This window comes from Xenopus laevis, chromosome 1L (genome assembly GCF_017654675.1).
Source record: "Xenopus laevis strain J_2021 chromosome 1L, Xenopus_laevis_v10.1, whole genome shotgun sequence".
Taxonomy (NCBI): Eukaryota; Metazoa; Chordata; class Amphibia; order Anura; family Pipidae; genus Xenopus; species Xenopus laevis.
This window is the reverse complement of record NC_054371.1, coordinates 152,582,050-152,608,411: the sequence shown is the minus strand read 5'-3', so window position 1 is coordinate 152,608,411 and position 26,362 is coordinate 152,582,050. Positions and strand designations below refer to the sequence as shown.

General features: G+C 36.6%; 1 protein-coding gene and 4 gene segments (V, D, J or C); all 5 read left to right on the top strand.

Annotated features, from left to right (window-relative positions):
* The window catches only part of LOC101027262 (uncharacterized), an 834,796-nt gene that overhangs the window by 13,952 nt on the left and 794,482 nt on the right, over nucleotides 1-26,362 (top strand).
* On the top strand, nucleotides 1,630-10,317 carry LOC108695610. The segment is given in 2 exon segments: nucleotides 1,630-1,675; nucleotides 9,668-10,317. Coding segments are annotated over 2 exon segments (384 nt in total).
* Nucleotides 12,722-13,201, top strand: LOC121394413. The segment is given in 2 exon segments: nucleotides 12,722-12,767; nucleotides 12,849-13,201. Coding segments are annotated over 2 exon segments (384 nt in total).
* Nucleotides 18,905-19,453, top strand: LOC108695599. The segment is given in 2 exon segments: nucleotides 18,905-18,988; nucleotides 19,077-19,453. Coding segments are annotated over 2 exon segments (423 nt in total).
* On the top strand, nucleotides 24,897-25,356 carry LOC108695596. The segment is given in 2 exon segments: nucleotides 24,897-24,945; nucleotides 25,027-25,356. Coding segments are annotated over 2 exon segments (357 nt in total).

Below are 26,362 nucleotides of genomic sequence, written 5' to 3'. Positions count from 1 at the left end.
ACATTGGTTTCAGTCTAAAGTCTAAATCCTCCCCCGCCCATAAGGGCTTTTAAGTGAGAGAGATTGCCCAAACCAACGCCCATATTTAAAAGCATAGGACCACCATTAGTTTAAAGGGGTGGGTAAGGGGTGCTATTAAAAACCACAAGAAGCTAAGCCACAGCCCGTGGTAATCTTGCACTAGAAGAGCCGAATTTCCGGTTTTAAAACCGGAAATTCGGCTCTTAGTTACCAGGAGCGGCATTTTTGCCGCCCCTGGCAACCAGGGGGGACGCTGCCGCCTGAGGCGAGTGCCTCAACTTGCTTCATTGGCGGAGTACCCCTGCGCTGAAGGTGAGTGCCGTGGGGAGGCGGCAAAAAATGAAGACGAGGGTGGCAAATTGGGTAGGTTCGCCCTGAAGATGATTCACGTAAAAGTAAACTTTTAGGAAACTATAAACCACTAATCTAGAGACACAGCAAAATACTGCTTTATAAGAGTGACAATGACAAATGGTTTCAGGGAACAGTGAAAAACAATTATCATGTCCTTCTGCAATCTTGCAGTAGGGGGAAGCAAAATCATGTTATTATCCCATTTGCACAGTCAACCCATATTCACTTGCTAGGAACATTTTATTTATTTATCCATTAGTGTTATTGATGCAGGAATAACATTAGACTGAAAATCCTGGAGTTAGTATTTTTCTGTCCAAAACCACAAGTAACTTTTTGTTTTTGTTTTTAAAAATACAGCACACAAATGGGACGCTAATATACATATGATTGCACAATATAATTGGCGGAGCCTAGAGGCAGAAATAGTCAGTAACTAAGGCTGAGGTTCCAGTCTCAATGAATGAGAAATTCATAATTCCAGGTTGGTACTGCAGGAGTAATGCTTGTTGCTTGCCTTGGAGGATAGAAAACTATTTGAGCTGAAAGCTGCTTTTTAAAGAAAGTTTCATATGCTGACTGTTACATTTCTTTTAACTTTTGTTTACTTTTGTCATGTAATAATGTAACAAGAAAAAGCAAATATAAAATATTATAAAGAGTAAATAAAAGGCTGGATGCTGTATCTATTATAGGGAGCATTTATGCCCTTCAAGTTTCCTTAGGTTGGGGACTAAATCTTGCAAACAAACAAATGAAAGATAATTAAGACACTGATGTCTACTGGATGTTTTCACCTGAGTTGAAAAAATCTGCTCTCAAAGATTTTCCAACCTTCTGCTACACAACTTAGTATGATAAACCAAGTTGATGACATTTTATAGCTCAATGTAGAAAATCACATTGTAGTTGTACATTAACTTACTTGCTGAGGGTTTACGGAAAAAAAATTCCATTTGTTAAAATATGATATTTACAGTAGTATAAAACCATTAAAACATAAAACGTAATTCTATACCCCAGGAAGGAAAGAAGATATCCAAAAAAATATTTTTTTTTAAATATTGTTCTATTTTATATTTCATATTAAGTTGAACGTACAGACTGATTCATTTAATTATTATTACTCTGCCATTCCTCAAGCTGCCTTATATGCACATGTTATTATGCAAATTATTATTTTCCTTCCGCTACAGTGTATAAAACATTAACAATCTCCTTTAAGACAATTGGTCAGTGACATTTCCTGCTAAAATGGACTTCATTATATTTTTCATTTTTATGTTTTTTTCACCATCATGTAAGGAATAGATACAATATTTTAGTAACTTTATTTTATTTGAACCATAAAATATTTTTTATGATTTTCTCTTATTTGCAGGTATCCTGTGTCAGACATTACAAGAGTCTGGTCCTGGAACTGTGAAACCCTCAGAGTCACTCAGACTGACCTGCACAGTTTCTGGGTTTGAGCTAACTAGCTATCATATGCACTGGATCAGGCAGCCTCCTGGGAAGGGACTGGAATGGATTGGAGCTGTATGGGCGAGTGGAAGCACAGCTATTGCAGATTCACTTAAAAACAATTACTAGAGATACTGGGAAGAAGCAGGTCTACCTCCAAATGACTGGGATGGAAGTTAAAGACACTGCCATGTATTACTGTGCAAGATTAGTGATGGGCGAATTTGCGCCGTTTCACTTCGCCGGAAAATTCGTGGATTTCGCGAGAAATTCGCGAAACGTCAAAAAATTTGCGAAATGGCGCCGACGTCTCGTTTTTTTGACGCAAATTCACACCTGGCGAATAAATTCGCCCATCACTATGCAAGATACACAGTGACAGAAGAGAATGAGGAAGTCAGACAATAACTGAATGTTAACTCACAGTAATGTAAAACCACAAAAAAAAAGATAATATGCTTTGACAGCCTCATTATCATTCATGTTAATTATATTAGAGTCTCATTGTATGAACCAACATATAGCATGGTTTTGGGACCTTTTTCTTCTATTCTATCAACTCTAGAAGAACCTTTACAAAATATACAAAATATACAAAATGTATTGTTGTTTAATTTTTTTTTATTTGCACAGTTTTACTAATAAAATGTAAGCATTAAAATACAATAGTTTAATCGTCCACACTCATGTTTCTTAGTGAAACATGTCTCTATCTAAATTAAATGTAAAGCATTATGCAACAGATGGCACACCTGGTAGATTGATATATTGGGAGTCATAAAGGAACATTTCATTAGGCAAATAGACATATAATGAACCAAAACTCTCCCAGTACCCTCCTCCACTCAGCCTGGACTGACTCAATTGCTAAACTTTGATACATTAAATTAAACATTTCTGAGCATTGCAACATCGGAGAAATGACAGCAGATAATGTATCAAATGTTAATCTGTTACATACTTAAGTTAAACAAAATAATGTATCAAATGTTTAACTATTTAGAATATCAGTTTTACTGAGCTCCTTCATGACAGTATATTGGGAGTGGGAAATTAAACTTATTCATTTTAAGAATACATTTAGCAAGACATGTAAAAGAAGTCATGTCATTTAAGCATTTATGTTACTATACATGGGCCCAAAAACGGTTAAGGTTGTAGTGTAACTTGACAGCTCTTGTACCCAAACATGCTCCTTGTGCTTCCATACAGTTGCACTCAGAGCCAGTGCTTCCATTCTGCCTCCTGTTGCAAAAAGTGTACATATTGAGACAAGGGAACCATGGAGATCATTAACTGCAAATGTGTCAAAATCCAAACCTACATTTTGATGTGTTGGCCACAATCAGATGCAACACCCCCTGCCCCTACAATTATGCTGGAATTTGAATTTGCAATTTGCACAATGTACTTGTGTAAGTAAATGGCCCTTAACATGTTTTCTACAGATATATAACTCTTTTAAAACACATTATTATACATGTGTCCATTGATGTTACAGTTGGATGGAATATTGAACTCACTGTTTATGGAATAATGAGTAAGACTTCAAATAATACTGAAGTCGCAGTGATTGTGAAATGAAATTGATCAAGCCACTTGTTTGACCCTCCCACCACTATTTCTTTTTTTTTTCAGATGCTTACTGTATGCTTACCCAATGCATGGTATAATATAATTAAAAGCACATTTGAGGGAATATATAACACATTAACCTTCTTTTATAAGTATATGAGTATCTTGTGTGACAACATAGTTTTATACAATGTAAAGGAGGCAGGTTGGTTATATTAACCCTTAGCAAATTATGCAAATACAAATCAAATGTTCTGTTTGTTCCTTTAAAAAAAAACTGCAGTTTCCAGTTAAAACAGAGGAATCAGATGTGCTACATCCAACTGCCAGTCCCAAAACTCACACTGTCAGTATGAAGTTGTTTCTTATTTGCTTAATATTTCTCTCTGGTTTATCAGGTAAGAATGTTCAGGAGATACTGAATAATTAAATTATTCCTCAAGCTATTACTTATAATAAACTGGTTTTATCTCTAATCTATTTCAGGAGGTCATTGTGATGTACAACTTGACCAGTCAGAGTCAGTGGTGATAAAGCCGGGAGGGTCTCACAAACTGTCCTGCACAGCCTCTGGCTTCACATTCAGTAGCACCCGGATGAGCTGGGTTAGACAGGCTCCTGGGAAAGGATTACAGTGGGTGTCTCGTATAAGCAGCGACGGGGGTAGCACATACTATGCTGATTCAGTTAAAGGAAGATTCACCATCTCCAGAGACAATAATAACAACAAGTTATATCTGCAAATGAACAATCTACAAACTGAAGACACTGCAATGTATTACTGTGCTACAGACACACAGTGACAAATAATCACAGAGCAGTGCAACAAAAACTCTAATACTGCCCTTCCACAATCTTGCAGTAGGGGGCAAAAAAGACACGAATAAACAATGGCATGTACAAGATAAAGGCAAACGGTAATGGTGGTGATGAACTTCAATAATACGCAGTGGGTTGCTGCAAAAAGGTGCTGTTTATTAAACACTACGGGGCAGATTCACTAAGGGTCGAATATCGAGGGTTAATTAACCCTCGATATTCGACTAGGAATTAAAATCCTTCGACTTCGAATATCAAAGTGGAAGGATTTAGTGCAGATAGTTCGATCGAACGATCAAAGGATAATTCCTTCGATCGAACGATAAAATCCTTCGAATCGAACGATTCGAAGGATTTAAATCCAACGATCGAAGGAATAGCCTTCGATCAAAAAAACTTAGGAAAGCCTATGGGGACCTTCCCCATAGGCTAACATTGACTTCGGTAGCTTTTAGCTGCCGAACTAGGGGGTCGAAGTTTTTTTTAAAGAGACAGTACTTCGACTATCGAATGGTCGAATAGTCGAACGATTTTTAGTTCGAATCCTTCGATTCAAAGTCGTAGTCGAAGGTCGAAGTAGCCCATTCGATGGTCGAAGTAGCCCAAAAAAACTTCGAAATTCGAAGTTTTTTTACCTTCAAATCCTTCACTCGAAGTTAGTGAATCGGCCCCTACATGTTTCGAGTGTAGCTTTTTGTCAAGTGTAACACATTACAAAAACATTCATGAATATAAACCTTAAACTCCACCTCTCATTAGTGAAATTAGTGGCAGACCATTGCTATTGGATAATTCTGTAGCCTTGCCACGCAAATAAGAAGTGAAAATGTCCCACTTGTAGTAACATATCCTCCAAGTGCACTAATATTGTGAAAAAATTTGGTTAAGAAACTTCCTATTTCTTTTTCAGAGCGGGTTTATTTGTAAAGAAATATTGTTTAAAAACCAAATTAAAACCATTTATCCTGGTACTGCTCTCAAAGCCTACCTAGAGCTAGCTGTACTTCTCAGTGCTAGTTAAAAATAAAAATCGTCTTACCCTTTAGTAGTAGATTTAAATACCTATTATAATTCAAAAAGTATCCATTTTATCTAAAAGAGAAAGAGTCAAGGAGAATAGAATTAAATAGATACAATGTAATCCATATAGGAAACTACTCATACTCCAGTATTCATTAAGTCCCTCAGGGTGTAAGCTATTTAGTCTTTTAATTAGTGATGGGCGAATTTATTCGCCAGGCGCGAATTCGCGGCGAATTTGCGCGTTTCGCCGCCAGCGAATAAATTCGCGAATCGTCCTCGAAAATTCGCGTCAAAAAATTCGCCGGCGTCAAAAAAATGTTTTCGAAAAACGGACACCGGCGCCAAAAACGGGCGCCGGCGCCAAAATGGGACGCCGGCGCCGTTTCGCGAATTTTTCGCCGTTTCGCGAATTTCGTGCGAAATTCGCTAATTTTTCGGCAAAGCGAAACGGCGCAAATTCGCCCATCACTACTTTTAATCCATTTTGTTTCTTGTTGTAACAGCAATTTTGACACATTCCCACCTCTCTGTGGTATATGTATTACTTCTAAAACTTGCCATTTAACTTGTGATAGATTGTGTTTATGGGAAATGAAGTGTCTTGAGATAGAAGTGTCAGTTTATGTTCCTATTTCGTATATTAGACCTATGTTCTTTAACTCTCCTTTTCACTGGACGTGATGTTTGTCCTATGTAAACCAGTCCGCAAGGGCATTTTAGTAGATATATCACACCTGTGCTTTCGCAAGTGGCGTAAGAGTTAAGTTGTATTTTTTTTTTTTTTAATGGGATGATGTACTATTTCCCCTTTAATTATGGATGAACAGCAAATACAATTTAAACATGGGAAAGTACCTTTTTTAGGTGGTCCCTGAAATAAAAATTGTGATCTACTCTTTTTCCGTGGTTCTGCTGGACATGGTTCATAACGTAAAGTCTGTCCTCTCGTATAACAGAATAATGGGGGCTTGTGACAATGATATTGTAATGCTTTGTCCTGCTGTAAAATTGGCCAAAACCTTTTTATTATCTTCTTGATCTGGACACTGGCATTTGAAAATTTACTGACAAATGTCATCCTTGTGTTACTTTTAGATTCAGGTTTGGACACAAATAGGTTCCCTCTTGGTATGTCTCTAAAGTGGCTCCATTTAATGTTAGTTGTACATCCAAAAAGTTAAGTGTGTGTGCTGACACTTCAGTAGTGAATTTTACAGTAGGATGTTTTGTGTTTGCCTTGTATACATTATCATGGAACACAGAGATATCGCCCCTCAAGATAACTAAAATATCGTCCACATAACAAAGATAGAGCAATATATGCTCTATCTGCGTATTATTGAATTCATCGCCACCATTACCATTGGATTCATTTGCTTCATTGGACGGAAGTAATTGTGATTGAACTGAGACCTTGAATCCTACACTACTATTAAAGGGATCTTGTCATAGGAAAACATGTTTTTTTCAAAACACATCAGTTAATAGTGCCACTCCAGCAGAATTCTGCACTGAAATCCATTTCTCAAAAGAGCAAACAGATTTTTTTTTATATTCAATTTTGAAATCTGACATGGGGCTAGACATTTTGTCAATTTCCCAGCTGCCCCCAGTCATGTGACTTGTGCCTGCACTTTAGGAGAGAAATGCTTTCTGCCAGGCTGCTGTTTTTCCTTCTCAATGTAACTGAATGTGTCTCAGTGGGACATTGGTTTTTACTATTGAGTGCTTTTTTAAAACTACCAGGCAGCTGTTATCTTGTGTTAGGGAGCTGCTATCTGGTTACCTTCCCATTGTTCTTTTGTTTGTCTGCTGGGGAGAAAAGGGGAGGGGGTGATATCACTCTAATTTACAGTAAAGAGTGATTGAAGTTTATCAGAGCACAAGTCACATGACTTGGGGCAGCTGGGAAATTGACAAAATGTAAGATTTCAAAATTGAATATAAAAAAATCTGTTTGCTCTTTTGAAAAATGGATTTCAGTGCAGAATTCTGCTGGAGCAGCACTATTAACTGATTCATTTTGAAAAAAAATGTTTTCCCCATGACAGTATCCCTTTAAGATAAAAGCAAATGTATATGCCAGAAGCCTTTTTTGTGGAGTAAGAGATGTGTAATGTAGAACGCAGAAATGTGTCAGAACTTTAGCAATACTAGATGAAAATCCAGTTGTGGGAAGATTAGTTTATATAATGGCATGAACAGGATGCTTGTTTTTATATGGCAACACAAAATATAAGTGTTTCTTATAGCTAAAAAAGTAATCTTCCTAACTACTCTAGGGCCTCTCCCACACTCTGAACCACCACTAGGTTAGCATCTTGTTACTTACAGATCAGAGACCACATTCCCTATTTCAGCCATGTTGGACAGCCTACTTCTAAATCAGTTTTTGTGGTGCAATTTTACCAAAATGGTGCCATTCTGTATGCCCACCCTTTTTTTTCAGACCCCATGGTGATCTTGCTCTCTTTTATATGACACCAGTGCATGGTTATTTAGATGCAAGTTTGCTTTGCTAATTGACACGGGTCGATGTGAAAACCTCTGGAGGTGGCAGTAGCTCCAGGGTTCATCTAAATCAATCAATAAACTATATTGTATCAACAAAACACTAATCTAGAGACACAGCAAAATAATTGCTTTATAAGAGTGACAATGACAAATGGTTCCAGGGAACAGTGAAAAACAATAATCATGTCCTTCTGCAATCTTGCAGTAGGGGGAAGCAAAATCATGTAAATATCCCATTTGCACAGTCAAACCATATTCACTTGCTAGGAACATTTTATTTATTTATCCATTAGTGTTATTTATGCAGGAATAAAATTAGACTGAAAATACTGACTTAAAAAATTCTGGAATTTGTATTATTCTGTCCAAAACCACAAGCAACTTTTGTTTTTTAAATACAGCACACAAATGGGACCCTAATATACATATGATTGCACAATATAATTGGCTGAGCCTAGAGGCAGAAATAGTCAATAACCGAGGCTGAGGTTCCAGTCTGACTGAATGAGAAATACATAACAGGTTGGTACTGCAGGAGCAATGCTTGTTGCTTGACTTGAGGGTTAGAAAACTATTTGTGATGAATTACTTTTTAAAGAGTTTCATATGCTGATTGTTAATTTTTTTTCCAACTTTTGTTTACCTTTGTCATGTAATTATGTAACAAGAAAAAGCAAATCTAAAATATTATAAAGAGGAAATTTAAGGCTGGGTGCTGGTGCTGTATTTATCATAGGGAACATTTATGCCCTTCAAGTTTCCTTAAGTTGGGGCCTAAGGCTTGCAAACAAACAAACAAACAAAATAAAGAGTTGGGAAATCTGCTCTCAAGGATTTTCCAACCTTCTGCTACAGAACTTAGAATGATAAACCAAGTTGATGACATTTTATAGCTCAATGTAGAAAATCACATTGTTTATTAACTTACCTACTTATGGTTGATGAAAAAACAAATATTCCATGTGTGACTTCATTTGTAAAAATGTGACATTTAGGGGCAAATTTATCAAGGGTCGAATTTAGTTTATGGGAGTTTATAAAAACTCCCATAAACTCGAAATTCAAAAAAAAACAATAAACCTACCAATGAAATTTATATAAAAATTTTTTTTTTTTTTTTTTAAATTCGGTGAATAGGTTCGAACCGCAAACTCAAATTGAATTTGAATCGAATTTGATCAAATTTGATTCGTTTTTTTTGGTTAAATAAATTAAATTTGCAAAAGTCCACCAAACGACTCCAAATTGATTGTAGGAGGTCCCCCATAGGCTAAAACACCAATTCGGCAGGTTTTAGATTGAAAATAGTCGAATTCTTATTCGTACATGATACATTTTGAAATTGAATTTTGAATTTTTTTTAAAACTCAAATCGAAGTTGGACTATTCCCTAGTCGAATTACACTAAAATAAATTCAAAATTCAAATTCAAAAATTCTAATTTTCAATTCATTCCTTGATAAATCTGCCCCTTACAGTAATATAAAACATAAAATCGAATTCTTTACCTCTGAAAGGAAAGAAAATATCCTAGAAAATGTCTAGTCTAAAATACTAAATAAAATGCAGTAGAGATAGTTTTAAATTATTGAACTATTTTAAATTTCATATTAAGTTAATTGAACAGATTGATTCATTTAAGTATTACTCTGCCTTTCCTCAAGCTGCCTTATATGCAGACGTTATTATGCAAATCCTTATTTTCCTTCCGCTACTGTATATAAAACATTAATCTCCTGTAAGACAATTAGTCAGTGACATTTCCTGTTAACATGGACTTCATTACATTTTTCATTTTAATGTTTTTTTCGCCATCATGTAAGGAACAGATAATATGTTTTAAGAACTTTATTTTCTTAACCATAAAATATTTAATATGATTTTCTCTTATTTGCAGGTATCCTCTCTCAGACATTACAAGAGTCTGGTCCTGGAACTGTGAAACCCTCAGAGTCACTCAGACTGACCTGCACAGTTTCTGGGTTTGAGCTAACTAGCTATGATGTGAGCTGGATCAGGCAGCGTCCTGGGAAAGGACTGGAATGTATTGGAGTTGTATGGACTGGTGGGGGCACAGCTATTGCTGATTCACTTAAAAACAGAGTTACAATTACTAGAGAAACTGGGAAGAAGCAGGTCTACCTCCAAATGAATGGGATGGAAGTTAAAGACACTGCCATGTATTACTGTGCAAGAGACACAGTGACAGAAGAGAATGAGGAAGTCAGACAATAACAAAATGTCAAATTACATTGCACAGTGTTGCGAAACCACAAAAGATTAAATCATGAAAATCCTACACTAATCAGGTCAAATATTTAGTTAAACGTTCATATTTCTATGAATGAATTTCTTAATGGAATAAGAGAAATTCTAGCAACTAATGTATTTAGTTGTAACAGTTGCTCAGTTACAGACTTTAGTAAAGCTCAATGAGCTTGATGGGAAATATATTAATGAATAGATCACATTTTTAACAGTTTAGAATAGTGAACAGTCACTGGGAATAATAAGGTAAGTGGGAAATAAAAGAAATTCATTTGAAAACACGACCATACAAAATGATGACAATTGCATAAAGTAAATTAAACCAGTATCTTTTGTATAGATATACTGCCCCTTTATTATACAGCTGCCCATATATATTACAGTTGGACAGAAGGTATTTTAAATGCACTGGTAATGGAATGTCTATTAAGATCTCATGAATCTTCATTTAAATATTCTGACAGTGTGAAACAGTGACTTCATTTGATGTGGAAAACTTCATCCATGGGATAACCTTTTCTAATTAGATTGAATCGGTGCATACTTGCCAAAGGTGGAAAATACTTTTCGTATTCTGGTGGGAATTTCATGGTATAACTACAGTATAACGATCTGTTTACCTCGGATCCCGGAGGAAGGTAGCTGATCCAGGAGAACTGATGGTAACAGGAACCTCTCTACGGCTCCAGTATTCACCAACGCCCTTTTGGGGCCCCAGGCTTTCTGCTGTGGAGGTGGTAGAGAAGCCAGGCGAGTTACCAGGAGCAAAGTTATAAGGGATCAGACAAGTGCAGGCAAAGGTCGTTTCCAGAAGACGAGTTTCAGAGAAGCGAAGTACCAAGGGGTCAGGCTAAGGCGTAGTTAAATGCAGTCAGAGGTCGGATTCAGGCAGCGAAGGTCGAAGGTCAAGAAAACAGGCAGAGGGTCAAAACCAGGAATCTTGAACAACCATGGCTTTAGCAGGAACAGTAGGAACTGAAGCCAGCTTGGGCAATGTGAGGAGGAAGGTATTTAAGGGAACAGGAACCAATCAGGAGCAGGCTGAGGAAGACAGACACATCAGGGACCAATAGGAGGCCAGGCGCCCAAATTAGAAGTCATTGCTCCTAAGTATGCGAGCGTCCATTTTAGCGCAGGCGTCCGATTTGACGTGCGCGGGCGCCTCAACGCCAACACCTAAGTTGACGCGTGCCTGCACTTATGTGCCGGCGCTCAAAACCAATGGCGGGTGTTACAATACCAGTGTAACAACCCTACTCTTAAAATGAGTGTATTAAAAAAACTGATAAAAGGTGCAAATTGTGCTACAGGTCCAGTCAGTTACACAACCAGTCTGAATGTGGCATTTATTGTTCATCTGCAAACATTGTATTGTATGCTAAGGGTTTCTGCTCTTGGGCAAACTATGTGCCTTTTATTACATATGGGGAGTTACTGAAATACTGGAATATCATTTTTGTTTTTGCTTCAAGAGTTGCAATACACACACAAAGAATTACAGTAATTTCAATATGTGTTAGGGAATGGGCTACATAGAATCAGTTAGTCATAAGTGTAGACCAAGCTGACAGGAGCCCATGGCAACCCAGATGGCCACCCCACTCCCCTCTGTACACGTGCAAGAACACGCAGGGACTTCACACACAATGGTGGGGATGAACAGAATATAGGAGAAAGCGGCACTAGGGAACACTTTTTTGCTTTTGCTTTTTATTCTCTGTTTGTTGATGATATGCTACTTAATTATTCTACAGTGGGTATCTCGAACATATGATGCAAGTAACATACTCTATGCTGTTATCCCCAGAGATAATAATAGCACCAAGTTATATCTGCAAATGAACAATCTACAAAATGACGACACTGATGTGTATTACTGTACTAGAAATACAATAACTAATGATCCCTGAGTAGTGGAAAGAATACACTAATACTGTTATTCCACAGACCTCCATATGGGGACAACAAAAGCATATATATATATATATATATATATATATATATATATATATATAGCCAAACACAAGAGTCCTCTGCACTCAACCCATTATCAATATATTTAAAACAGCGACATTTTATGCATACTGCTACTAAAAAATACCTTACCCTTTAAACAAAACAGGGATTGTTTGTCCATATATTGCAATATATTTAAGCTGGCCAACTACGTCAAAGTCATCCCATATCTGGCCAGTCCTATGGGATGACTTTGACGTAGTTGGCCATCTTAAATACAGTATATTGCAATATATGGACAAACAATCCCTGTTTTGTTTAAAGGGTAAGGCATTTTTTAGTATCCGACCCGTGACTATAACAAGGGCCCCAGTTTGAAGTAAAATCGTTCGAATATACGACCATTCGATAATCAAAGTACTGTCTCTTTGAAAAAACTTCGACTTCAATATTCTAAATATTTTGGACACTGCACCCAGGCACGCTTATACCTCGTTACGTGAGTGCTGACTTCCCCATGGATCGTTATTATATATATATATATATATATATTTCATATTCTGTGTTAATTATCATTCAATTGTCTATTTCATTATAAAACTTCCCTTTTCTCAAGCTGTCTTATAAGCAGAATTCATTATGCAAATTATTATTTTCCTTCAGCTACAGTGTATAAAACATTAACAATCTCCTGTAAGACAATTAGTCAGTGACATTTCCTGTGAACATGGACTTCATTATTTTTTTCATTTTTATGTTTTTTTTTCCATCATGTAAGGAACAGATAAAATATTTTAGTAACTTTATTTTATTTGAACAATATAATATTTAATATGATTTTCTCTTATTTGCAGGTATCCTGTGTCAGACATTACAAGAGTCTGGTCCTGGAACTGTGAAACCCTCAGAGTCACTCAGACTGACCTGCACAGTTTCTGGGTTTGAGCTAACTAGCTATGGTGTGAGCTGGATCAGGCAGCCTCCTGGGAAGGGACTGGAATGGATTGGAGTTGTATGGAATACTGGGGGCACAGCTATCACTGATTCAATTAAAAACAGAGTTACATTTACTAAAGACAATGGGAAGAAGCAGGTCTATCTCCAAATGACTGGGATGGAAGTTAAAGACACTGCCATGTATTACTGTGCAAGATGCACAGTGACAGAAGAGAATGAGGAAGTCAGACAATAACTGAATGTTAACTCACAGTAATGTAAAGCCACAAAAAAAGATAACTTGCTTTGACAGCCCCATTATCATTCATGTTAATTAAATTAGAGTTTCAATGTATGAACCAACATATAGCATGGTTTTGGGACCTTTTTCTTCTATTCTATCAAATCTAGAAGAACAAAAGTTATATTAAAGGGACAGTTCACCTTTACAAAATTTGTTTATTTGCACAGTTTTACTAATAAAATGTAAGCATTAAAATACAATAGTTTAATCGTCCACACTAATGTTTCCTAGTGAAACATGTCTCTATCTAAATTAAATGTGAAGCATTATGCAACAGATGGCACACCTGGTAGATTAACATATTGGAGTCATTAAGGAACATTTAATTAGCTAGGGTTATCATTTAGGAATCATATGCATATAGACATATAATGAACCAAAACTCTCCCAGTACCCTCCTGCTTTCAGCCTGGACTGACTCAATTGCTAAACTTTGATACATTAAAGAAACGTTTCTGAGCAAGGTCGGAGAAATGCCAGCAGATAATGTATCAAATGTTAATCTGTTACATACTTAAGTTAAACAAAATGACAGTATATTGGGAATGGGAAATTACATTTTTTCATTTTAAGAATAAATTTAGAAAGACATGTAAAACAAGTCATGCCATTTAATCATTCATGTTACTCTACATAGGCCCAAAAATGGTTACGGTTGTAGTGTAATTTGACAGCACTTGTATCCAAACATGCTCCTTGTGCTTCCATACAGTTGCACTCAGAGCCAGTGCTTCCATTCTGCCTCCTGTTTAGGGATGTCGCGGACTGTTCGCTCGCGAACTAATTCACGCGAACATCGGCCGTCCGCGTCCGCCGAATGTTCGCGAACGTCGCGCGACGTTCGCCAATTTGGGTTCGCCTTAGCTGGCGCTTATTTTTGACCTCTCACCCCAGACCAGCAGATACATGGCAGCCAATCAGGAAGCTCTCCCTCCTGGACCACCCCCACACCCCCTGGACCACTCCCCTTCCATATATAAACTGAAGCCCTGCAGCGTTTTTTCATTCTGCCTGTGTGTGCTTGGAAGAGCTAGTGTAGGGAGAGAGCTGTTTAGTGATTTGAGGGACAGTTGATAGTAACTTTGCTGGCTAGTAATCTACTTGATACTGCTCTGTATTGTAGGGACAGAAGTCTGCAGGGATTTGAGGGACAGTGAGTTTAGGTTAGTTAGCTTTGCTGACTAGTAATCTACCTTCTACTGCAGTGCTCTGTATGTAGCTGCTGTGGGCAGCTGTCCTGCTGCTGATCTCTCATCTGCTGACTGCTGACTGCTGCCTGTAACCCAATAGTCCTTGTAAGGACTGCTTTTATTTTCTTTTTTGTTTTTTTACTTTGCTACTGTAAGAGCCCAGTGCTATTAGTCTAGCTGTGTTGGGGAGTGGGACTGGTGTGCTGCTCCTCCTAGTAGTTCACCACTACCAGCACCAACCAGAGTCAAAATTGTTACAAAGTATCTTATTTGCACCTGTTAGCTGTTCTGAGCTCTCTGCCAAAAGCTAATTAAGTTAAAAAACGGTTTTTTTTCTGGCTGTTCAGTGCAGAGAAAAGAGGGACTGGTGTGCTGCTCCTCCTAGTAGTTCACCACTACCAGCACCAACCAGAGTCAAAATTGTTACAAAGTATCTTATTTGCACCTGTTAGCTGTTCTGAGCTCACTGCCAAAAGCCAATTAAGTTAGAAACTGTTTTTTTTCTGGCTGTTCAGTGCAGAGAAAAGAGGGACTTTCCAGTACAAAAGAGGGACAGGGGGTTGAGTGGTCAAAAGAGGGACAGTTGGGAGGTATGCAAGTGCCACCTAGCTGTGTGAGCTTTTTCACATTCTGTCTAAATAACAATAATAATTCCGTGTCCGTAAACATCACCTGAGTGATGTTTTTACAGCAGCAATAATATATTCCGTATCCACTACTGTATACGTTGCCCTTGCAGGCATTGTTTGCCCAGTCTTTAACCAAGTGCCACCTAGCTGTGTGAGCTTTTTCACATTCCGTGTCCAGAAACATCACCTGAGTGACATAGTGTGATTTTTGTCCTTTACAGCACAAAACGCAGCGATGTGTCAACAATGTATTTTTCAGATACATTTTTGCCCTTGATCCCCCTCTGGCATGCCACTGTCTAGGTCGTTGCACCCTTTAAACAACTTTAAAATAATTTTTCTGGCCAGAAATGTCTTTTCTAGCTTTTAAAATTCGCCTTCCCATTGAAGTCTATGGGCTTCGCGACGTTCGCGAACCGTTCGCATTTTTGGACGCACGTTCGCGAACATTTTTTCCGCCGTTCGCTACATCCCTACTCCTGTTGCAAAAAGTGTGCATATTGAGACAAGGGAACCATGGAGATCATGCCACATATAAGTGGTGGAAGCTGCAAATGTGTCCAAATCCAAATCTGCTAATACATTTTGATGTATTGGCCACAACTGTGTCAGATGCAACACCCCCTGCTGCTACAATTATGATGGAATTTTAAATTGCCCTTAACATGTTTTCTACAGATATACTACTCTTTAAATACACATCATTATACTAAGGAAAGGAAGAAAATAATAAAGGTCTAAAGGTGTTTGGGTGGGCCCCTGGTCTAAGGGTTTTTGGTGGGTCCCTGGTGTCCCAGTCCGACACTGAAGCAGTGTAACTGTTTGTGAGTGAGCAGAGACTACCCTTGGGTGAAGTTTTTCCATATGGATTAATCTGGTATATATGGCTCAGTAAGACAGCTGAATGACCCACTGGCGGATGGAGTTCAGCAGCACAGACTTGTTGAATAATTCTGAACTCACTGTAAGGAAAATACTATTTTTCTAATTATATTATTGTATGACATGCACCTGGATTGCTGCTGGGGAAGGAACTGTGCAGTTCAGATTTGACAGTATTAATGTCCCTAATTACTGATTGGTGAATCTGTGCCTCAAAATTCGCAAAATGACAAAAAATTTGAGAAACGCAATGGGCAGCAAAATAATTTTGACCCGTGTCAATTTTGACGTGAGCTGCAATTTTTATATGTGCAACTATTTGGTTCAAATGCATTAAAGTCAATGGGCATCCGAATAATTTCGATTCGCAACAATTTTTATGGGTGCAACAATTTTGACGAGCACCAATTTGTTTTTGACGCAGCAGATTTTTTTGCCGGCTAATTAATACGCTTGTGGCAAAATGCGGTAATTCGCATCAAATTTGTGTCTGGCGAATTTATTCGCCCATCACTAACCCTAATCACCAAGGCTACACATTGTATTATATAGACTTTAGGTGTTATTTATGACTATAGTTGCCATGTTTTTTTTAACCACAATGAAAAATGCAGATGAGATGTCTGACACAATTGTATCCAATGCATTACAATTTGCACAATTATATTTGTGCTCTGACACTAATCAGAACCAATTGCTATTTTTCTAATTCTGGGTGTCGTCATTACTGCTAGTGGATTCAATGATTCTGCTGTGTTAGTTCAGGCAAAGAAGCCAGACGAGCACAATTCTGGTACATTTATTACAACATGGCAGGTAGGTGTGGTCTGTCCCATTATTGCTCTTAACTTAGACAGGAAGAGCGAAACAAGAACAGGAGTGAATCATAAGACAATGGCAAAACAGCAGGAATGCCCTTAACCAAAATGCCCCCACAAGCAGGTTACTACAATAAGAATAGCTATAGCAACTAAAATGATCATAGTGAAGCATTATATTATATATAAGCCATTTGTAAGAACTTACAATTATGAACCTGTGGTGTTTAACAGCAGCCCTTTTAAGAAATGTTTGTTCATGTTTATTACTATGCAGCACAGGGGACATTAGAGAGCGCCTCTATAGCAGGCCACATACTATGCCTTAGGGATGATACAACCATGTGGAGCAGAGCTGGCAACTTCTCATCTTGTTTGTTATATGGCAATAAGCTTTGTTCTTATTGGTTCAGGAATGTGACTGACAGTATTGCTTCACAGAATGGATATTTTATCTGTTTTGTGAAACTGAGCTTTCATTTTGTGAAAAGAATGATTCCTATACTATAAAATCTTGCTTTCTGTCACAAACATCTATTTTGTCATTCAAATCTTGCTTGGCATGCACTAGTTAGTTACACTATTATATACTATGTCCAAGTTTTTTTTTTTTACATAATTCATTCTGTAAGTAACTTTGCACATAAGTGTGTCTGTTACAAGGAGGTTATACATTTGTGAGACAGATTGCTTGTTAAAATGTACAGAATAGAATATACAGAATGGAGTTTGTGATATAATGACATGCTTTTGTGCACTAACCAGATTTTGTTCTCATTCTTTAATAGAAATAAGTCTTTTCTATATTTTGTATCTGTGTATGGTCACAAATACTTATATACCATGAGATACATTAATTCTGTGTATTAGGGATAGTTTTGTATACAGAATGTATTTGGGACAAACGGCACCCCATAGTTTTTTTTTTTTTTTCATTTCAAAGCTATTAAGCTGTCATACATAGAATAAATACAAAAATACAGGTAAGTGGAGGGCACTCTCATTGGGCAGAAAGGGTGGTATGTATATTACAATCATGTGGAGTGTTTTGTCTTTGTAAACATTGTGTTACTGTCAAATTGTTTTTTTAAACAGTAAAGCATTTTCTATTATACCACCTGAGTCAAATGATAATTGTGAGTGTGCAGACCTGATATTTGACATACATAGAATAATTATTTGTAGAATTGCTTGTTAGAAAATGAATATTACATTTTTACTTTAGACACAGTCACATTTTTAAAGACCTGTTTGAAAGTTAAAAAATGGATTCTACTTTTTTTTAGTGCAAATTAAACATATTTCATTTTTTCACCATGACAGCTAAATACCTATGAAGGAAAGCTAATAGATTCTTACAAACTTACAACTTCCATAGGAACCTTTAGCAATAATAATACTAAAGTTGGCAGTTACCTTGGTGAGAAATACTTTTTTTTTATAGCCAGGAAGCATCTTGCTATGCAAGTGTAATATCCTTCTTCTCTAGTAATGCCTAGAAAACTGAGCATTATAACAAGCTTTCACCAAGTACCATTAGATTTTTCACCTCCTACCACTACATTTTTCTCAGATGCTTACTGTATGCTTGCCCAGTGCAAGTTATAAAAATAAAAAGCTCCTTTGTGAGAATATAGAACGCTTTAAAGTTATTTGTAGTGATGGGCGAATTTATTTGCCAGACGCAAATTCGCGGCGAATTTGCGCGATTCGCCACCAGCGAATAAATTCGCGAAACGCCTGCGAAAATTCGCAGCAAAAAAATCGCCCGGGTCAAAAAGATATTTTCCGAAAAAACGGACGCCGGCGTCAAAAACGGGCGCCGGCGTCAAAAACAAGACGCCAGCGCCGTTTCCCGAATTTTTCGCCGAAGCAAAACGGCGCAAATTCGCCCATCACTAGTTATTTTATATGACTATGAAGATTTTCATTCATCCAGGTCATGGTATATCTAGTATACCAATATTAGATATGTTAAAGTTATTTTATAAGTAAATGTGTATGTTTTGTGACAGAATTGTTTTACACAATGTAAAGGAGGCAAGTTGCTTATATTAACTCTTACCAAATTATGCAAATAAAAATCAAATGATCAGTTTGTTCCTTTAAAAAAAACCTGCAGCTTCCAGTTAAAGCACAGAAATCAGATGTGCTACATCCAACTGCCAGTCTCAATTCACACTGTCAGCATGAAGTTTCTTCTCTTTTTCTTAATATTACTCTCAGGTTTATCAGGTAAGAATGTTCAGGTGATATTGAATAATTAAATTATTCCTCAGGCTATCACTTATAATAAACGGGTTTTATGTCTAATCTATTTCAGGAGGTCACTGTGATGTACAACTTGCCCAGTCAGAGTCAGTGGTGATAAAGCCGGGAGGGTCTCACAAACTGTCCTGCACAGCCTCTGGCTTCACATTCAGTGGCTATGATATGGACTGGGTTAGACAGTCTCCTGGGAAAGGATTACAGTCGGTGTCTCTTATAAGCAGCGAGGGGGGTAGCACATACTATACTGATTCAGTGAAAGGAAGATTCACCATCTCCAGAGACAATAATAACAACAAGTTATATCTGCAAATGAACAATCTACAAACTGAAGACACTGCTGTGTATTACTGTACTAGAGACACAGTGACAAATAATCACAGAGCAGTGCAGCAAAAACTCTTCTCCTGCCCTTCCACAATTTTGCAGTAGGGGGAAAAAAAGACATGAATAAATAATGGAATGTACAAGATAAAAGCAAATGTATATGCCAGAAGCCTTTTTTTGGGGAGTGAGTGATGTATAATGTAGAATGCAGAAATGTGTCAGAACTTTAGCAATACTAGATGAAAATCCAGTTGTGGAAAGATTAGCTTTTATACTGGCATGAATAGGGTGCTTGTCTTCATATGGTAACACAACATATAAGTGTTTCTTATAGCTAAAAATTCTTGATTACTAATATAGGGCCTCTCCCACACTGTGTACCACCACTAGGTTATCCTTATAGTTCAGAGATTACATTCCCTATTTCAGCCAGGTCACACAGTCTACTTCTAAATCAGCTTTTGTGTGGCCCACTCTTTTCTTTCAAACTCCGTGGTGATCTTTATCTATTTGATATGACACCAGTGCATGGTTTTGTAGATGTAAGTTTGCTTTGCCAATTGACATGAGTCAATGTGAAAACCTCTGATAGAGGCAGCAGCTCCAGGATTTACCTGAATCAATCAATAAACTTTACAAGTGTAAACAGGAGGAGGGGTGGACCCAGTAGCTCAAAGTGAAACTATGCAGAATTCCAAGGAATAGATGTTGACACAAGTGCCATAAATGGTATATTTCACAAATATGCATGTTTTGCGAACACAAATACACTTGCACATTTTAAATAATCTTTATATTCTTTCCGATAGGCTGTTCCCAAACATTCTTTTCTTCTTCTATAAACAAATAGGATTATGTAAAAAAGGCACTAAGTTTGCCCTGGGGCAGCAATCCACAGCAACCAATCAGCAGGTAGAATTTACTGGTCACCTGTTTAAAAGCAAAAATCGTATTGGTTGCTATGGGTCATGCTACTGGGTAAACTACATATTGGGGTTAGTGAACTATAAACCCATTACAGGAAGCCAAAGGGCTATAACAAAGCATTCCAGAGGTGTGATATTATGGCACTGAGGTCTTCCAAAACAAATCTACAAATGCCACTGTAGCAACCTATAGGGTTAAAGGGGACCTGTCACCCCAAGAAATAATTCAACGTTCTTTTCTATTTTACTAAGCAGGCAGAAAAAACTTCACTTACACTTTATAAATTTACATTTTGTGTCTTTTAGTCTTAGACTTTACAATCACAACAAGCAGGTGGGCACAATTTTGTGAACACTGTTATCAAGACAAGCTGCATAATCCCAAAATATTGCTTATTTGCCAGAATTGGGGACCTGATGCCCAAGCCTACACACTGGTTACACAATTAGGTGGTGAGAATGTGAAGAGTGCATCGGCTTCTAGGAAGTACAGAATGGAAAGTGAATACAATTGCCTGCCCTGCCTCTATGCCTCGGGCATAGCGGCTTGGCAGGCTAAATATGATTGACAGCTGAGATTTTTAAATACCTTTATAACAGGTTTGGATGTCTTAATTAAAAAAAAGAATTTGGGTTTCATTTTTAATTTGAGAAGGACTTTTATTATACAGCATTTTATGTCTGGGTGACAGGTCCCCTTTAATAGCCCCAATGGCTTTAAATCACTACACAATTGGCTTCTTTAGTTACTAGGCAAAAGGGCCTGTGTCAAAGTTAGTTCATTTACATATTTTATTTGTATGGTGACCATTTCCTGTCACACTAATATAGTGTTGGTGTAGAATTTCCTCTTTAGCCTCCACCTTCTGACCCAGGTGATTATGTTTGGGGAGCCAGGTGTCAACACAGTCCAGTAATAGTTCTGTCCTAGAGAAATAACCCCTCTAGAGTTAGTAAAATGCTGGATCAGATTCAAGTGCTCTGGTAAAGATAATTGCCAACATTTGAATATAAATATAATATTGTATACACATTCTTGCACTAGTAACATATCTTAGTCATATTTCAACAATAGAAAGTAATATCATCATAAACTTTATCCATATTCCAGTAAAAAGATATACTGTATTTAACACATCCTCCAGCAATACAATTGTGGAACATCTTAGCCACAAAAAAATACTTAACAAATAATGAAAGAAAAATACAGGATATGACTAAACTACAGTTCCAGAATTGGATCTTCTGTATCTGAATTGTCATTTCCTTTATAAATCAAACCAAAAGTGAAGTCATAGCAGCTTGCCCATTTAATCCCTTTGGAGCAACACAGTTGAGTTTGTGTATCCAAAATGTTTCTAATTGTAACAGCACAATGCATACTGTACGTCACCACCCATTGATCTAACTCTGGCTTTTGGATAATATATATATATATATATATATATATATATATTATATATATATATTATATATATATATATATATATATTTATTTATTTATATATGCAACTGGATTAAAACACTAGGTCTTTAGCCATTGACACATGTGGCCATTGCTGTTGGATGGAGAATAGTGGATGCCTAAATGAGAAGCACCATGTATGCAATACACTCCTGTGCTTTTGTGCAATTGCAGGAGTTGGCTGAAGAAATCTAGGTTCATGCCTCTATTATGTACACATGAGATTATTTTGTACTGTGTTTTCATGACACAAGTAGACAGGGGTCAATCACATAAAATCATGTAAATATATAATAAAATATTATATATAAAATATAAAATATTGTGAAAGTAAAACAAGTCCAACCCTCCCTAAACAGTTTATTTACACAGCTAATTTAGATAAAGCCTTTTTTATTTTATCTGTAAAACAAAAGGCATCAACTCTTTACAACAATATTTGCCCTGATATGTTAGGAGAATATAGAAACAGCCTTCTTTCACATCTAAATTAATATTACAAACCAAAATCTTTATAAAATTAATTTCTTAGGAAGTAGCAATAGGTTCTCTGTCTTTCTTTTCCTGAACCCCGAAACAATTTGACATATTCTTTAATACAGTACATGAGCAAATCATGAGCTATTAGTTAGTACTACAGGTCATGTGTTAAAGCAAGGAAAAAACTAGAATAAAGAGGGATTGTCTTAGTATACTCTTATTGTGATATAATTAAGAACTCTTGATATTCAAAAAGTACACATTATACTTCTGAGTTTGAGTAACGTCAGAGAAAGTGTGCAGACCAACCCCAGTTTATTTGTACAAAATTTGTGCATTAACATTCTATTGATTATAAAACATTTTTTGATTTATAAGTTTCAAAAAAGGACCGTTTCACATAATTGAATGTTAATGTTTGAGATAATCATCCAAATACTTTGCCCTGGTTCTGCCTGTAAATAGTCAATTTCAAATAGTCTGCACCTCATACAATTATACACAAATAACTTTTTGCTTTAGTTTGTGCAGGTGGTTCTTCTGAGTATTCAGTTTGTTTATTAGTTGTTCACATTTCCAGTCAGAAGCAGCAAAGGTTAAAACTGGGAGGGTCTCACGAACTGTCCTGAACAGTCCATTTTGACGCTTAGCAACAATGGTACAAACTGGGCAGTTAAGGTTAAAACTGGGAGGGTCATGTTATGGCACCAGTACCAACCATAATGGCTAATTATGGTTGGTACTGGTGCCATAACATGATAATTCTCGTAAAAGTAAATTTTTAGGAATTTTTAGGAAACCATATTGTATCATCAAACCACAAATCTTTTTAAGAGTTGCAGTGACATATGGTTCCAGGGAAAAGTCAAAAACACATGTCTTTCTGCAATCTTGCAGTAGAGGGAAGCAAAATCATGTTAACATTCCATTTATACCCTCAAACCATATTCACTTGCTAAGAAAATTTATTTAATTATCCATTAGTGTTATTGATGCAGGAATGACATTAGATTGAAAACACCAACTTTAAAAATCCTGGAGTTAGCATTTTTCTGTCCAAAACCACAAGTAACTTTGTGTTTTGTTTTTTAAATACAGCACACAAATGGGATCCTAATATACATATGATTGCACAATATAATTGGCTGAGCCTAGAGGCAGAAATAGTCAATAACCGAGGCTGAGTTTCCAGACTGAACGAGAAATACATAACAGGTTGGTACTGCAGGAGTAATGCTTGTTGCTTGCCTTGGGGGATGGAAAACTATTTGAGCTGAAAACTGCTTTTTAAAGAAAGTTTCATATGCTGAGGGGCACATTTACTTTGCTCTAGTGAAGGAATAGAATAAAAAAAACTTCGAATTTCGAATATTTTTTTTGGCTACTTCGACCTTCGACTACGACTTCGACTTTGAATCGAACGATTTGAACTAAAAATCATTCAAATATTAGACCATTCGATAGTCGAAGTACTGTCTCTTTAAAAAAAACTTCCACCCCCTGCTTCGCCACCTAAAACCTACCGAACCTCAATGGAAGGTCCCCATAGGCTTTCTAAGGTTTTTTTGGTCGTAGAAAAATTGTTCGATCGATTGATTTAAATCCTTCGAATCGTTCAATTTGAAGGATTTAATGGTTCGATCTAACAATTTTTCGTTTGATCGAACTAATTGCGGTAAATCCTTTGACTTTGATATTCGAAGTCGAAGGATTTACCTTCAGCAGTCGAATATCGAGGGTTAATTAAAAAATCTGCCCCGGAGTGTTACATTTTTTTTAACTTTCATTTACTTTTGTCATGTAATAATATAACAAGAAAAATTAAATAAAAAATATAAACCAAAAAAAACGTGAAAATCATACCAAAATTCGAATTGTCAAAATTTGTCATATTTTTTATCCAAAAACTCAGATTTTTCAGATTTTTGCCCGAAATCCACAAAATCTATGCTTTTTGCATAAAACCCAGTGAAGATCAGGATATCGTTGGGATTTCTCCCACTGACTTATATACAACTTCTGCAGGTCTGAGATGCTTTATTTTCAGATTCAGACCTTTTCCATCCTCAGGGTATAATAAATCACGAAAAATTCTAGGTTTTTTTAACTAAAAATTCAGATTTTATAGTCAAAAAATCTTGAATTTTTCAAGTTTTTGGCATATGGACTTTAATAAACAACCCCCGCAATGTCTACTGGATGTTTTCAAATGAGTTCAAAAATCTGCTCTCAGGGATTTTCAGACCTTCTGCTACAGAACTTATAAATCAAGCTGATGATTTTTTATAGCTCAATGTATAAAATCACATTGTACATTAACCTGCTTGTTTACTGTTGATGAAAAAATACATATTTCATATGTGAGGTCATTTGTAAAAATGTGACAGATTTACAGAATTATAAAACCATTAAACATAAAATGTAATTCTATACCCCTGAAAGGAAAGAAAATATTCTAGAAAATGTCTAGAAAACTAAACAAATGCAGTAGAGATATTTTGAAATTATTTCATATTAAGTTAAATTAACAGATTGATTCATTTAATTATTAATACACTGCCTTTCCTCAAGCTGCCTTATATGCAGATGTTATTATGCAAATCCTTATTTTCCCTTCCACGACTGTATATAAAACATTAATCTCCTGTAAGACAATTAGTTAGTGACATTTCCTGTCAACATGGACTTCGTTAAAATTTTCGTTTTTATCTTTTTTTCTCCATCATGTAAGGAACAAATAATATATTTTAAGAACTTTATTTTATTTGAAACATAAAATTTTTAATATGATTTTCTCTTAATTGCAGGTGTCCTCTCTCAGACATTACAAGAGTCTGGTCCTGGAACTGTGAAACCCTCAGAGTCACTCAGACTGACCTGCACAGTTTCTGGGTTTGAGCTAACTAGCAATGGTGTGAATTGGGTCAGGCAGCAATCTGGGAAGGAACTGGAATGGATTGGAGCTATAGCGACTGGTGGGAACACATATATTGCTGATACACTTAAAAACAGAGTTACAATTACTAGAGATACTGGGAAGAAGCAGGTCTACCTCCAAATGAATGGGATGGAAGTTAAAGACACCGCCATGTATTACTGTGCAAGATACACACAGTGACAGAAGAGAATGAGGAACTAAGACAACATCTAATATCAAATTACATTGCACAGTATTGCAAAACCACAGACGACTAAATTATGAAAATTCCTAACACTAATCATGTCAATTATTTTGTTAAACGTTCATATTTCTGTTAATGAATTTCTTAGTGGAATAAGAGAAATTCTAGCAACTAATGTATTTCGTTGTAACAGTTGCTCAGTTACAGACTTTAGTAAAGCTCAATGACCATACTCATTCTGCGGTTGATGGGAACTACATTAACAAATAGATCACATTTTTAACAGTTTAGAATAGGGAACAGCCACTGGGAAGAATGAGGGACGTGGGAAATAAAATAAATTAATCTGAAAACATGTACATGAAAAAATTATGACAATTGCAAAAAGTAAATGACACCAGTATGTTTTGTATAGATATACTTCCCCTTTATTATACAGCTGCCCATATATTTTACAGTTGGACAGAAGGTCTTTTGAATGCACTGGTAATGGAATGTCTATCTCATGAATCTTCATTTAAATATTCTGACAGTGTGAAACAGTGACTTCATTTGATGTGGAAAACTTCATCCATGGGATAACTTTTCCCAATCAGATGGAATCTGTGCATAATAGGCAAAGGTGGCAAACACTTTTCCTAGTCTAGGAGTTTCTTGGTATACCAGTGTAACAAACCCCTACTCTTAAACTGGGTACATTAAAAAAAAAACTGGTAAAAGGTGCAAATTGTGCTACAAGTCCAGTCAGTTGCGCAACCAGTCTGAATGTGGCATTTACAGTTCTCCTGCAAACATCGTATTGTTTGCTAAGGGTTACTTTACTGCCCTTTGACAAACTACGTTCCTTTAATTACATATGGGGATTTACTGAAATACTGGAATAGAATTTTTTTGTCGCTTCAAGAAATGGAATACACACACAAAGAATTAATTCCAATATCTGTTACGGAGAGGGCTACATGGCATCAGTTATTCAAAGGGCAGAAGCCCTAGCCACCTCGCTCCCCTCCATGCACATGTC